Source organism: Linepithema humile, chromosome 1 (genome assembly GCF_040581485.1).
Source record: "Linepithema humile isolate Giens D197 chromosome 1, Lhum_UNIL_v1.0, whole genome shotgun sequence".
Classification (NCBI taxonomy): Eukaryota; Metazoa; Arthropoda; class Insecta; order Hymenoptera; family Formicidae; genus Linepithema; species Linepithema humile.
The window spans coordinates 27,754,817-27,769,414 of NC_090128.1; the positions used below are offsets into that span (position 1 = coordinate 27,754,817).

Below are 14,598 nucleotides of genomic sequence, written 5' to 3' on the forward strand. Positions count from 1 at the left end.
GCCGGCTCCACAACCATTAGACGGGCCGCGGGGCTAGATAAAGCTCCACCTCGCACGCCGTAGTGATTTACAGCTGGTTAATTGATCATTTGCATTTTAGCGAGGATGCTTCGTGCCGTCGCCGTTCGTTCCGACGGAGACCAAAACTCGCGACCTCGGCTTTACCGAGCATTCATGCATCCCTTCGCTATAAGTCCCCCCCACACGCCGTCACGTCCATTTGCTTGATTAATCGCGGAATGTGTCCGAGCAAAAATTGGGTTAAACCACACCAGGCGAGCTCCGTCACGAGTTCACGCACTTTGTAGATATGTCAATTAATCCTTCACGTCATATGTTATACAGCTGACGCCTACGCTGTTTGTCGAGATAATTTGTCAAAGTTATCTTCGTTATTTAAAAACATTGTGGATATATGCCATTTCTTAATTACAGCACAATATTTGTCAAATACATAATAACTCAAATTAAGATACTTGTGCTATGTATGCATATTACAAGTTAGAATCAGTTTGATGAAATAAAAACAAAAGAAAAACACAATTTCTTTCATCAATATCAAGCGCTAGTTTTTCCATTAATTACACAAGTTTTAAAAACTGTGAAATATGTTGTCATGTAATACTTTTATTTTATAATTTCTGTGACATTATCTAAATCTTTCAAAAACGTATAGCCATCCAAAAAACTAGACACGCTATTTTAATTGGCGTGCTGGTCGATAGCAACTGTTTTACGCGTTTATATTGTATCAAAAGCATTAATTTTATTTATTAATTTAATTTTATTCAATCAATTATCAATTAATTAATAACATTTCGCAAATAAATTATTAGAATAAATAATTCTGTGTAAATATTGACACTTGTATCGATTCTCGTGATGATTAAATTCTGTGTGTTTAATTTTTGATTCAAAACGGAGCCGGTCATATAATAATTCTCACTCGACTTACTAGTATTGCTCAGCTAGTGAGTTGATAGTAACAATAATAGTAGTAATAATTACGTAATAGTTTATGCACATCACACATAAAAGCGTATACATACGTATTGCATCTATTCATAAATAGTGCGCGTATGCTGAATTATCAAAATAATGTAATTTTGCAAAAAATTGACAGCAATATGCAACAAAAACGAATCTTTTATGTATATATACTGTAAAGTATAAAAAAATAGATGTAGAATAATTAGCAAATCACTGACTGTATATAATAAAACACAGAAAGATACATCTGTTCAGCAAACTGCATTTTGCTGAACATTACTTAGTAACGGAAAAGAAATTTGAAGGTACCAGATGTTTTTCAGCAACAATGTGCCTTATTTTTCTTCGAAATTTGTCTTCGCATAATGCTACTCGAGGAGCATGTGTCTCATTATTAATAAATTCCGAGATTCCTTGCAAATTCCTAGCGCACTTGTATATTTTTCTGTATTTTCGTGTGCACTGTTTCGCGCTGATCGTGAAATGGGTCAAGCAGTGCATGGAATATTTTAGTTTGCGATATTTTTACATATGCATACGTGACAAAACAAGCTCATAAAATATAAACGATTGATCATCGATTGCGACAACAGAAATTAGCTCTCAAATAAAAGTATCCTTTTGGGAAAATAATGATTTTATAAGCTCTGCGCAGAATTTAACTACACAGAAATGGTCCATAATAATTTTACAAAAAAATCCTAATTATTAAAAGATCCATACGCTAAATAAAATATTACATTAAAATTTAGCGAAGAAAATTCATCTATTAACAATTTTTTTAATAATCGATAGCTGCTATTGATATTTTTAATATATTTTTTATACATGTTTCTTTAAATACACGCGTCTGGATAAGAGAATTACACAGGATCTGCACATAAGAGTTATAGATTTTCAGAAATGCGACGAAAGAGAGTGGCAATAGATTCCTTCCTTCGACTTAACGGGTACATAAACGAGACACTCTCTGTCTCACGTACTACCGGAAGAAATGTATTCTCCCTGATTTACGAATGCAAAAGGAGCGATAAATCGATGCTGTTTCCGACGCCGAGGACGAAGACGATGCGTCCTTTATACATTCGTAACTCACGCGCCTGAGTATCGGAATTCTGCCGATAAATCTTTGTTCTGAGCGAAGAGTTTTAAATAAAACTGGACCTCCTCAATTAAAAAGAAAACGCTTTGTCCTCAATATTCAACCTTGCGTTTCAATGAACATAAATCTCATGCTTTAAATGTATCTGTAAAATCGATTTACAATGCAAGTCGATTTATATTCTACAGATAAATAAATAAGTATATATATAATTATAAATGATATTTTAATAATTAAATTTAAATCATTTTTAATTATTAATAAATTTAATAAATTATTAATATAGACACATCTATTTAAAATAACTCATCGTATTTATATATTTTTATTAAATATCGAAAATATTAAGATGGTAAATTTTTTAAGTCGACTCTAGAAATTCTGCATTACAATAATTTTATTTTCGTTTTTCGGAGTATTCATTTTTCATTGCGGCAAGAAATTAATTGCTACTCGCAATCGTCATCATCATTGTTGCAGAGCAATATCGGCAATTGAGTAGAGAACACAATGAAATATCGATGCTGGTTGCGGCGTTAAATCGACTGCGACTCCATTGTATTGCCGGGACTATTCAGTGCCTCACAAAGAACTGAGGAAATTGGTTAATTTTTCCGAAATGACAGGGGAAGCCATTCCGAAATGTCGATGTGAAACTCGTCCGTATACGATTTCTGAGATGCATTCCGAATACACCGTGCTTCCATTCTCAATGAAGCGATTTCATGAATCGAGGGCAATGCAATCTAGACGCCATATGGGCGTGTGTGCATGTGTGCCTATGTTATTACGCTTTTTACAGACTTTCCGGATCGGCGAATCTTTCCAAAGTCACGACGACTTTATTTATTTGATTCTTATTTCTTTCTTTCCAAGTATTCTTATTATTTTCTCATTGTATCGTTTACTGCATACGTATCCAAATAATAATACTTTTCCACGATAATAATACTTTTCAGATTGTTGGAATATTAATAGAAATATTCAAAAACACGATGTAAAATGTTGCACGTTAAAAATAAAATATTATGAAAAGAGCAGAAAAAGTTTATAAGCCCCAATTTTTGAAAAATTTGTATAAAATTCAACATAACTCTTGTAATTATTCATTTTGTATCTCCATTCGTTGTTTCACTTATTTAAATTTATATAAAATTTAACATAATTCGTGTAATTGTTTATTTTGTATATCTATTCGTTTGTTTCACTTATTTAATGTATTATACATATAAATGTCCGAGATCAAATATTCGTACAATAATTGTACACATGTTGAAGTTATCTTTAATTAATCTTGACTTTAGTAATAAAGCTGTAAGACTATAATTAACAAACTGCGTGATATATTCGGATAACAGGTTTCCTCGGAAACGTCTTTCAATTAGAAACGGCACGGCAAGCAGTCTAAAGCGGTGTTTAATTATAACGACCGTCGTCGCGGTGTACCTTCGCGAATCCAAGCGATTTAGTGACCGCGTTTCTGCTCTCACATGCAATCGGAAATCAATAAGCAAACTAAAGCGTTGTTTTCAGAGCGATCTCGTTTACAGATACGTTTACAGATACTCCGATATCGCTCGTCTCGTCGATTAATTAAATTCAATGTATTTGGAATGTGATAAAGTCGGAAATTACGAGCAATTGTTATTTTATCACTAAGAAATATAATAGAACTCTATTATTGTAAATAAAATAAAATTTGATTCGCAACATGATAAAAAATATAAAGATCGGCCAATATATTAAAATTGCTCTTTTCAAAAAAAAATTTTTAATATTTGATCCTTCAAGTTCACCAACTTTTAATGTAAAAATTGTAAGTTTATAAATTTTATACAATTGTAAATATTTTTATAAGAACGAGCCTTAACGAGCCAAATGTGCGAAGGTACATTTATATGCTGGTCGTAATTTGCGCGGAATATTTGTAACATTAAATTAGGATGCCTGGCTAAAGTAGGCGGCTTCTTATCCAGGCATCCTCATTTAACACTGCAGTAGGAGATTATTTAATAAATCAGCGTCATTAGGGCACATTACAAATGCTAAAAGTGTAAAACGTGCTTGCCTGTAGGTATGTGCTAAAACTTATTACTGTAATTCCCCTTCTACGTATGCATTCAACATTGCCCTGTTTCGGTACAAATGGTATTTCATCAGGCGACGGTAATAAAAACGAAGAGGCACGTGAGAAATCTTAAAAATTATTAGCGTCAAAATAAAAAAAAATAAGAGAGAATATTTCATATGTAATAAATTTTTTTTGCGCAGAAAAATAATCAACCGTAAAACGTTGACGCATTACGACAAACATGTATTTTTCCTAAAAAATTGATAAATCGCAAGGTCAACTAATCGTCGGATTATATCCCGAAATAATTTGAAAATCTTTATAAATCGTAAACTTCGAAAAGGTATGTATTGAGAGCAGAATTTTTAAAGACGACATTCGCGGATCTCGATTGCGATAAAGTTTAATATGCACGCAGAAATATGAATCTATCGCGTTTAATGCCTGCACCTGTCGAGATAAGCACGAGGAACGAATTGTAAAACGTGCGTGTAAAAACAACCTTGGTTCGTAATCATTACTTTAATTCCCGCGATCTTTGTGCTTGTTTCGAAAATGATTTTCGATACGAACGAGAGTCGCAACGCGTGCGCTTAAATAAATCAAATAAATCACCGACATTACCGAGCCATCGCCGGCGGCTCGTCGGGAAGAGCATGAAGGAGATCCACTTACGATCACGTATGCCGTCGGAACTCGCGTGAAAAATGACGCGCTTCCGCGCGTCGAGCGACACAACGGAGAAGTGGATGAGAGCGTTACAGGAGGAAACCGCGCGAGAAAACAAGATCACGTTGAAGAAATCTCCCCAGTAGCGAGGGGATTCCGTCCGGACGGCCGCATGCACGAGGGATTTATAAACTTTCCAGGACCGTGAAAATTTACTCCGTTACCTGTCGGCGAACTTCTTCCTCGCGCGAGCTGCTTCCGCGCAAAATGAATCGACCAGGCTGAGTGGCTCCATAAATTCCGGGATGCCGCGGAATAACGCTGCCGGGACGTTGACAAATGTAAATAAGATTGAACTCGCGCCGCGCCGGTTTAATGCGCGAAATCCGGGCGAGTGGGAAAATATGGTGGCTTCGGATGTTGGATGGACGAACATATTTTTTCTCCGGAAAGTACGTGCCGCAACGTCACTCTTGCGCCGTTCGAACGGAATGTCGAATCAAGGAAATGCGATTGGCAATTATTAAGAATCGTGCGACATTAATATATTACATTGTTACGTTATTAATATCATGTCATTGATCAATTATATAGAAGGGGAAAAAAAAGAACAAGAATTTATGAATTCTATCGTCAAAAGTTAAATCTCTTCTTGTAAAACTTTAATTGAAGAAAAAGAAATAAGTAAATCTAAAACTTTAAGAAAGTAGATGCTATCGGCTTAACAGCTGTTTGTGGAAGAAAAAAGAAATTTCGGTGTTACTTTATGAAATTTGCATGCCTTCACGTAAAATGTCCAATCAATGATTATAAATAGTCGACGAGGGGCGAAGTTGTCAGTTCTATTTTCAGGGAGCGCATCAACATTAGTATAAATCACTTTGCGTGATTCCTGTTCTTCAACAAAGCTCAAATTTGTTGGCTCGCGCAATCGATAATTCTCGAAGGACCCCCAAGGACTCGATGATATAGGTACCGGATAAGGTGAACACCGTGACACAGTATTCGCCCCCTCTACGATGACCTCATTAACGATACATATGGTGTCACGTTTGTCGCCTTGAATGGCGTGCAAATATCATCGCGATACCTGACAATGTTAGACGCGTGTGCATTACCATTGTAAAATTGATGCATCTAGTATTGACAGGTCCGTCTGTTCGATCAATCAACGGAACCTCGGGAGCCAAAGGCCGGAATAAAGATGAAATCGCTGGAGCGACAATATCGCGCTGAAATTTAATAGATTCGCCGGATAGGAAGCCAATTTTCGTCGCCCGAAAGACGAGCAAGTGCATCGAGAGCAAAAAATAGACCGACGGAGAGGGACAGATAATGGGAATAAAACGGTACAAGAAAGAAAGGAAAAAAAAAAATAAAGAGGAGCAGCTCCCCCCCCTTGTCACCCCATGGACTCCTCGAGAAGGTGGTGTCGACGACTCCCCTCCCTCCAGGAACTTTTAATTTCCGGTACTTACCGGACGGAGGGTGGTTCGGAACGGTAACAAGCGTGCGGAGAATCGTGATGGGTTGTGGTGGGGCGGGGGAGGGGGTGGGGGGGGGGAAGAATAGGGGACAGTCGACTTATCGTTTACAATGATAGTTGTCGCGCGGCGCGCGCGGGGATCGCAATTGAGTTCGGCTCGGCGATACTGAAAAGCTCAGCGCCGCCGGCTGCGAGCTCTTGCTGGCTCCAGCTATTGATCGGAGGCCGACCGACCTGGGTCAGAGTGTAGCGGTGTGGACTGCATCGGTGCAAGCCGGCTACGTGTGCAGCGCGCGAGTGTGAGTACGTGCACCCTTGCCGCCGTGCTGCACACACCAGCGCGGGGGCCGCGCCGCTGCACACACCGACGTCGCCAGGGTCGTGACCAGGAATTTCACCCCCTCAACCGAAATGCTGAAATAGCACCCCGTCCCCTCTTGCCTTTAGTTTATCACTGATATTTTCAGCAGCGCGGCAAAAGTTCGAGAATTAATGCAATCGATACACGAATGTCACGAGGCGACGGAAAACCATAAACAACGGAATAAGTAATATAAGATCGATAATATGTAAACGTTATATTTTCCTCGAACTAAATAATTAATTAATACTATTTAAAAAATGTATTATTGTGAAATAATTGAGATGAAGGAAGATAATACTTTATCAATATCTTTTGCAATTTTGAAAAAAGGTAAAATGTTTTAATTTTTACTTCTCTATAACACGACAAATTATTAACAATTTGATATTTTGGATTTTAAAAAGTAGCCTCAAACTTTCTCAAACGATCTATAATCAAAATTAATATTATTTGCCGTCGATGTCTGAATTTTCCGCTTCGAAAATTTGGCTACCGGAATCAGTCGAGCGGTCTCACCCCCAATAACGACCCCGGACGCTGCACACGAATACAGGCTGCACTGGCCGAATCTGTCCCTTTTAACCACGCGGAACCAATGTGAATAGCCATCAGACTTCTCTAACAGCGCCCGCTCGCTATTACATTATTTACATTCCCACTTTACTCTCACGGTCTTGTGTAAATATACATCCACTGGCCGGCAAAGAGGTTGCGATAAAATTCACGCCGGAAAAAAAGGGACAACCCGAAATGGTCCATCGGAATTCCGGTAATACCGGATCGGTCCGCTAACGCCGGAATTCGCGGCCGGGCACGCGCTTACCACAAAGAGGGATGCGCTCCGTGAGCCAGAATACAAGTGCATCCGGACGTAAGATGCATTATTGGTAGTTTGGCCCCGTTTTCATTCCGAAATGTAATTCATCGGTAAATTCGTTAAATTCCAGACATTACATGGGTAGATTACTATTTGAGAATAATTCAAGTTGGTTCACAGAGAATTATTCGTCGGAGCAATTAAGCGACCAATACAGTGAAAGAAACGTTTAGATATCGATCAAGAGAACGTCATCACAGTGCGCACGCGAGTGCTCATTGTGAAATATATTCTTAATGCATATCTTGCTCTCTTGACTGTAATCACTTCTCTCGTAATGTATCATTTTGTATGTTTAATTTTTATCTGCACCTAAATATTGAGTGTTCGATATCTCTGCGCTATCTCGCCGACGCCGACACGTGCGGCAGGCGAAATAGCAGTTGGAAAGTGTGACAGTGCATCCAGCACATTAGCGCGATGTCGTGCGACCGAGAAATATGACATCGACGGGTCTCTCGACGAGTATTTGGGTTACATGTGTTTTCTAGCGATCCGTGAATTTAATATTCGCGTCTAAACGAATAAGCGACGGGTGGCTTACCTCGTTGGTGTTCCATCGATGCCTCTGAGTTGGAAAATGTTCAGCTCGCGGCAAGGTTTCCAGATTTTCGGGAAGCTTTATCGGGTCGCCATCTGCGTGATAAATTATCTCAATTAATAGCGGTTCTCGGGCACTGCAAGATGTAAGTTGGTGAAAAACATCGATTTCGGATTTGTTCCCCCCCCCCCCCCGTCGTCCATTACATTGTTTAACGGAAAGTCTAAATTCATGCCGTCGGAACGTGCGTGTTGATTAATCGTGACAATTTTACAACCGATCGATAAGCAGATCGTTATTGTGCCATGAGCAATGAGCATTAGTGGCTGCCCCGCTCGCACATGTCGGCCACTTTAACATTACGTGCATGTGTCACTAGCACTGTTTATACACAACCAATCGAAAAGTCCCATCGATCTAAAACTATATATATGCACGCTCGTCATAAAATAGCACTCGTAATAGATTGCACTTTCCACGAACGCTGTGAACTGCCTGCCTCCCGCTAGAATGCAAAAACCCGACGGTCTAAAGATTCTTTGCCGGGAACTTTGGCGCACGCTATTTGCATAATTACTTTTTTAAATAAGACCCAAAAAGATTATCCGGATATATAAGGAAAGTAATAACAAAATTGTATGATAATAAATAAGACCATGTAGATAACAGTATTAAAAAGTGCACAGTTAGTCTGAATATTTTCTCCTCAAACTTGCATGTAACACAAGTAATGTACAAAATTTTATTCTACCAGGAAAAATGTAAAAACTCGTTGAAAAATCCGAGAAAAAACAATCGAACAACGTTCAATTGCGATATTTGCGTTATCATTCATAATATGAATAGCACTTAGCAAAGATTTGTGTCTTTATCGTGTGTGAAAAGACATAATAGAAAATTTATTACACTTTTAACAAAGGAGAATAATATGTGTCATCCGACAAATATCGTGAGATAGGAGCATGTGCATTGTATTCTTGAATTATTGGAATCCGAGATCGAAGAGTGGGGGTATTTCTGTAGCGGGATATCAAGCGAGCTGCTATTTGCTTGACAAAATGTTTCCGTTTCGCAGTTTGCGTTTCCTCTCGATGTTATTGGTATTACGCACAGGACATCTGTGCTCACTCGCTAGTCCTGTGTGATATATCGGCAATATTATGCATGGTGCGTTTTCAAAGTGTCGTCTTTTATGGCATAAATGCGACGTCATAAATCTATCCGTTTTATAATAAGACGCTTTCTGCACTCTTGATGCAATCCATTGTCTACGTAAAAGCGGAAAGATACAACCGTAAGGTTGCCATGGAGATAAAGTTCATCCGCGTTTGACAGAATTTTTGATACAATCTTTGTTACAGTTTTTCCGGAAGTGCCTTCGCGGAAAGTTTCGAAAACAGAAAAACCCACTAGAGTAGCGCGTTGGCAAGAAATAACGACGGAATTGAGGGCAAATATAGCTTATCGTATTTTTCTGTAACGTCAAAAATTGTGTTACGTAAACTTAAGTCACGGAGAGATCGTGATCAGAAAGTTTTTACGGTTATATAGCTTACAATAACCTTGTTATGCTTTAATTGCCTGCATGAATAAGTTCATTAATCAAATGCATTTTTCTGCATGAGAATTCGTTAAAATTTATCCGCACAATTAAGAATCTGGCTGTAAATATATTATATTCGCATAAATATATATATATATTATTTGCTTCACCATTTGCTCCTGTCTAATCTTTATCACAAATGTCGTAAATTATAAGAATGACCTTTATGTTTAACGAATTGCCAGAAATTTATGTCCAGAGTTAACAAGAATTATACAAGAGAATCAAATATTCATCTAACGACGCTTAGCTCTCAGTCGCTTTATACTGTATGTAATATTCATTAATTCGAGAAACTCACCGAAACTAGGCGCCATTAACTAAACTTTCAATCATAAGTATAATGCTTAAGTGCAGTCGCCGTGGTCTCCTAGATTTCATAATAGCAAAGTGACGTCTATTTTCCTCAAACTTCTTAATATTGCGTGCGTGTGTGTGTATGTGTTATCTGAAGTGTATTATTATAGTAAGCGCAAGAGAGAAATATCTTACATTTTAGTTTCAGTTTTCATAATCTTATTTAATAAAACGTAGAGTAAATAGTCTATTAATACAATATACTAAATAATTTTTAATTTATAACAAAAGACAGTTTATTGTCTACAAAATTCAATTTTGCAACACAAATGTTTGAAACAGCAATTTTTTTAAATAAATTTGATAAAACAAAATAAAACATTTTAAACATTGCTAACAAAATGTTATCACTGTAGAAACAAAGTTTACTAATATAATTACGTCAAAAAAAAAAACGAAGATAAAGAGAAATAAAAATTTCTCACAAAAGCCTGTAAATAAAGTTAGCTTTCCTTGCAATGTAAAATAATAAGCAATTAAAAAAATTGCCAAATACTCTCGTACAACTCTCTCGTGGTGTTCGCAATCAGCGGCGATATGCGAAATAAATTGCAGAGGATCTTATCGGAAGACGAGTCCACATATGACTCGCCGCGTCGAATCGTTGAGTTTTCTACTCGGGCGCATAAATAACAGATAAACTCACTTGGAGCGAGGGGCGTCGGGTAGGTCGCGTGGTAGACGACACGCTGTGGATTCGAATGATTGTAGCCCGCCATCTCCGTGATGCTGGCGCGTGCTCGCGCTGCTTGGATCTTACCGATCGTCGTGGCCGGACGTCATCGTCCTTGAACGTAGGTGAGACGGGAGCGAAGCTGGGCCCTGGCGGGCATCCCCGAGCGGACCCTTTTTCTCGGCGGGGCCGCGTGCTCGCAAGACGATCGCGTGGCCGACACGGCGGCTAACTGGCGATGATCGTGCTGCTTCGATCGGGATGAGTCGGACTCTTTTCGTCAGGACAGCTCGCCGGCCGCGGGGTCCAGGACGCAGGGACGGCACTCGGATTGGCGTTGTCCTCGGCGTTGTGAGGGTTGTGCTCCCGGATGACGACGACTCCCTCTGGAGCGGCGGGACATATCCCCCGGAGGAGCTTGCACGCGAGTCGGGATTATGTTATTTGAGACCGGATATCGATCGACAGTGTCACGACAGTGTCACGATTCCGCTTGGGCCTCCTGAATTCTCCCGGGTTGTCCCGCCTGGCCAGTTTCGAGCGAGGGTATCTCGAAGGGTTCGCGATTGAGCTTCTCGCAGTTTCGTCGTCGCCGAAGGACACACGTGGAGGTGCACGCGGAAACACGGACAGGATCGATCCTCCGCGCGCCCCCTTCTTCGTTACTACTCTCCTTGACTCTCTTTCTCGCTCTCTTTCGCTCTTTCGCTCTCGCTACCTCTCACGCTTTTTTGTTAGATTCTTCCGCTAGTATAAAAAATTGGAGCTCCATTGTTTTCTCTACACGACTTGCGGAGCCGTCTCTCCCTCTCTCTCTCTCTCTCTCTCTCTCTCTCTCTCTCTCTCTCTCTCTCTCTCTCTCTCTCTCTCTCTCTCTCTCTCTCTCTCTCTCTCTCTCTCTCTCTCTCTCTCTTCGTTGAACGCTTCTTTCTCCTCCCTTCACGTTGACTCGTCTTTCGATCCCAAGTCCTCTCTCGCTACGTCTTCGTCACGAACGTTCGGCTCGATGTGTGGCCGCGTTTTCCGTTCACAGTCACCCTTCTCCGTTTTTTCCAAGTTTCGCCTTCTTCTCTGTTCCGGTCTCTCCCTTGCTCTTCCCTTTTTGTTGTGCGCTCCGGAGCTCTTTTTAGTCTTCTTATATCCTAAGTTACAACACTGAACCCGTCCCCATCGGAGGGACAAAATAATGTAAGGGTCACACAGTACAGAGAGAACTTAAAATGCGATTATCCCGTCCCGTAGCAGCCGACGGCGCGCTCTTTTACGCGATCCCGCCTCTCGATCTCACCCTCTCGCGTTTTATACCTCTCGTCCCGCGTCCTCTTCACTTCCGCCGCGCCGCGCACACGTCCGAGACCGAGGAATAACTTCAGAAAATAGATTTTCTATCGTTTTGACTCTTTTGTAGCTTGTTTCTTGTTTGCTGTGTTTACTGCTTGTGTGTGCGTGTGTATTGCACGTTTGCCTTTGAAAAAACCGGAAATAGCTCGTCGTACGTCCAGCTGTCTCTCCTTCGCCCTTTCTCTCTCTCTCTCTCGCTTTCTCTCTCTCTCTCTCTCTCTCACACACACACACGTTTTCCCTCTCTCTCTTTCTTTCTCTCCCCGGCCGCGTGCGTTCTTTCACTTCCTGTCTTCCTTCCTTTCCCTTCTTTCTTTTTGCAGACGGTTGTCTTACGGGTGTAAGGTAAGATTTGAAGAGAGTCCTTAGGAGAAATGTGTTGTTGCTGTTTCGTGTTTACAGTTGTTAGTAGTGTTATTTACAAATATGTAATGTTTTTGTTTTTGTTAATAAAATAGTTCAAATTAGTCTTTTGGCCCCGCGTGTCTGCTCCCGAGCGGCGGGAGCCGCAGAGTGAGGCAGCCCGCGACTCTCGACCTCCGTCTCTCCGTCGCCCCGCTTCTTCCGCCCTCGCCGCATGCGAGGCCCCCCCTCTACACACACACACACACACACACTGCCCCGGAGTCCTCCAAAGCCCCTCTACCAGTGCCCGCGCGGAGCGCCACCGCCACCACCCCGCGAGGGCGATCGTTCCTCCTTCTCCCTCACGGTGAGGTCCGACTATCCGCGGCCCCAACCACAGCCCCTACTCCCGCCTCTCCCATCCCTCTCTCCGAATGTCTGCCGAATCTCACCCTCGCTAACCCCTCGTTCGCCGTCCATCCGCCATCCTCCGCCTCCTTTCACTCGCCGCCACCCCGCTCGCCCTCTCTCTCTCTCTCTCTCGTCCTCGCGACTTCCTCATCGCGCACCTACCTCTACTTACCACTTTTACGCTTGGCGGTGTGAGTGCACCATCGTGCCAATTCCTGTGCAAAGCTACCGATGGTGCTGTTCGTTACCTACCTACCAACCTACCTACCTACCTACCTACCTACCAACCTACCTACCTACCTACCTACCTACCTATCTACCTACCTACCTACCTAACTGACTAGCTCGCTGGCTGGCTGGCTGGCTGTCTGGCTGGCTGGCTGGCTGGCTGGCTGGCTGACTTGCTGGCTGACTACCTACCCCCGGAGAACTCGTTGGCGTTGTAAATTAAGGATTACTGAGGATGCAAATTAATCTCGAGACTTGCATACGGAGAAACAGAGTGTCGCTCTGCGCCAACCCGGCGAGATAATTGTCGGTTATCCAGCCCCCCGCGGATTCGCCCCGGCATTCGCGCCGGATAATTCTCACCGTCGACAAATCGACACTCGTGTGTCTGACACCTCTGTCGTCGAAGCCGATAAATTCACGACGATTTCGCGGAAAAGATGGACGAGAGTTGCGCGAAGTAATCGCGAATTTGCATGCCGGGCGTAACCTTGAACGCGATACGCCTAGATTTCGACGAGGGAATGACAAAATAACAACTTGCATGGCTCAAAGTAGGACACGTTAAAAAATGAGATCGTCGATCGTGATAAGTAAACGTTAAATATAAAATCTCGTAAATATAGCATTAATTTGAATCCCTGATTTATTAAAAAGAACAGTTTTTGCGCATCTAAATTAATACTACGCCGTTAATTTGCAGCACTCAAAATTGCAACGCACGGAACAAGAGAACCGAATTACGTAGGCAAATGTTGAAACGTTATAACGCCGCTCAGTTAATTTTATAGTATAAAGTTTATACGGTTTTATAGATAAGATTCATGATAAAGTATATGAAGAGCATTGTTAGCGTGCAAATCGGCGGGAATCATAAACTACTTCATGTAACAATCTCTTGCGGTTGCGTGAATAGTTCGCCGGCGGAGATAAACTTTATCTTTGTTGCTGCTGACGGCGTTAAAGAAAACTGCACGATTCTTCGGTGCCGCTCGATGTGGCGATACACGCGCATTCCCGCATCCATGAAAGTAATTTACAAGATTATGCATTATTCGGATTGCGGCCGTAAATGCGCGCACTGAAACGACCGACTTCGGCATTTCACCGCAAAGATAGCTTAAACCTACCGAGCTAGCACGAACAATCGGAAGATACTATTTTCAGGATTTATATCAACAGAAAAACGACCAATCTCACCCTCTGGATTATAAATGAAACGGCGAAATGTGCCATATAACACGTAAAATCCGTCCAATTAATTTTAAATAAACTTTAAACAAAAATTTTAATTTAAACTCGCGGTTGTAAAAATATTTAATTCCGAAACTTCAAAAAAAGTTCCGAAGCGTTATAAATGATAGGCGAACCGAGCCGTTTTTATCGTCGCTCTTCGCGGAGGCGTTAATGAAGTGGATCTCGAAAAGTCCGCGGAGTCGTTGAGAGATACGAGGGAGTGGAAGGGAAGTAAATCCGTGCAATTACGAGGATTCGTTAGCGGACGTTAAAAACGTCATCGTAAGCAGCAGGAGCCACAACG

General features: G+C 41.3%; 1 protein-coding gene across 4 annotated transcripts in view; it reads right to left on the reverse strand.

The window, feature by feature from the left end:
- The window catches only part of Camta (Calmodulin-binding transcription activator), a 44,046-nt gene that overhangs the window by 17,690 nt on the left and 11,758 nt on the right, over positions 1–14,598 (reverse strand). For 3 of the 4 annotated variants that reach the window (XM_012371647.2, XM_012371626.2, XM_012371640.2), the window contains exon 3: positions 8,104–8,195. In XM_012371647.2, coding sequence (XP_012227070.1) covers positions 8,104–8,195 — 92 coding nt within the window. Of the gene's footprint in view, positions 1–8,103; positions 8,196–10,706; positions 11,889–12,038; positions 12,802–14,598 lie in introns of those variants that run through there. The other variant, XM_067348671.1, reaches the window with a different exon arrangement.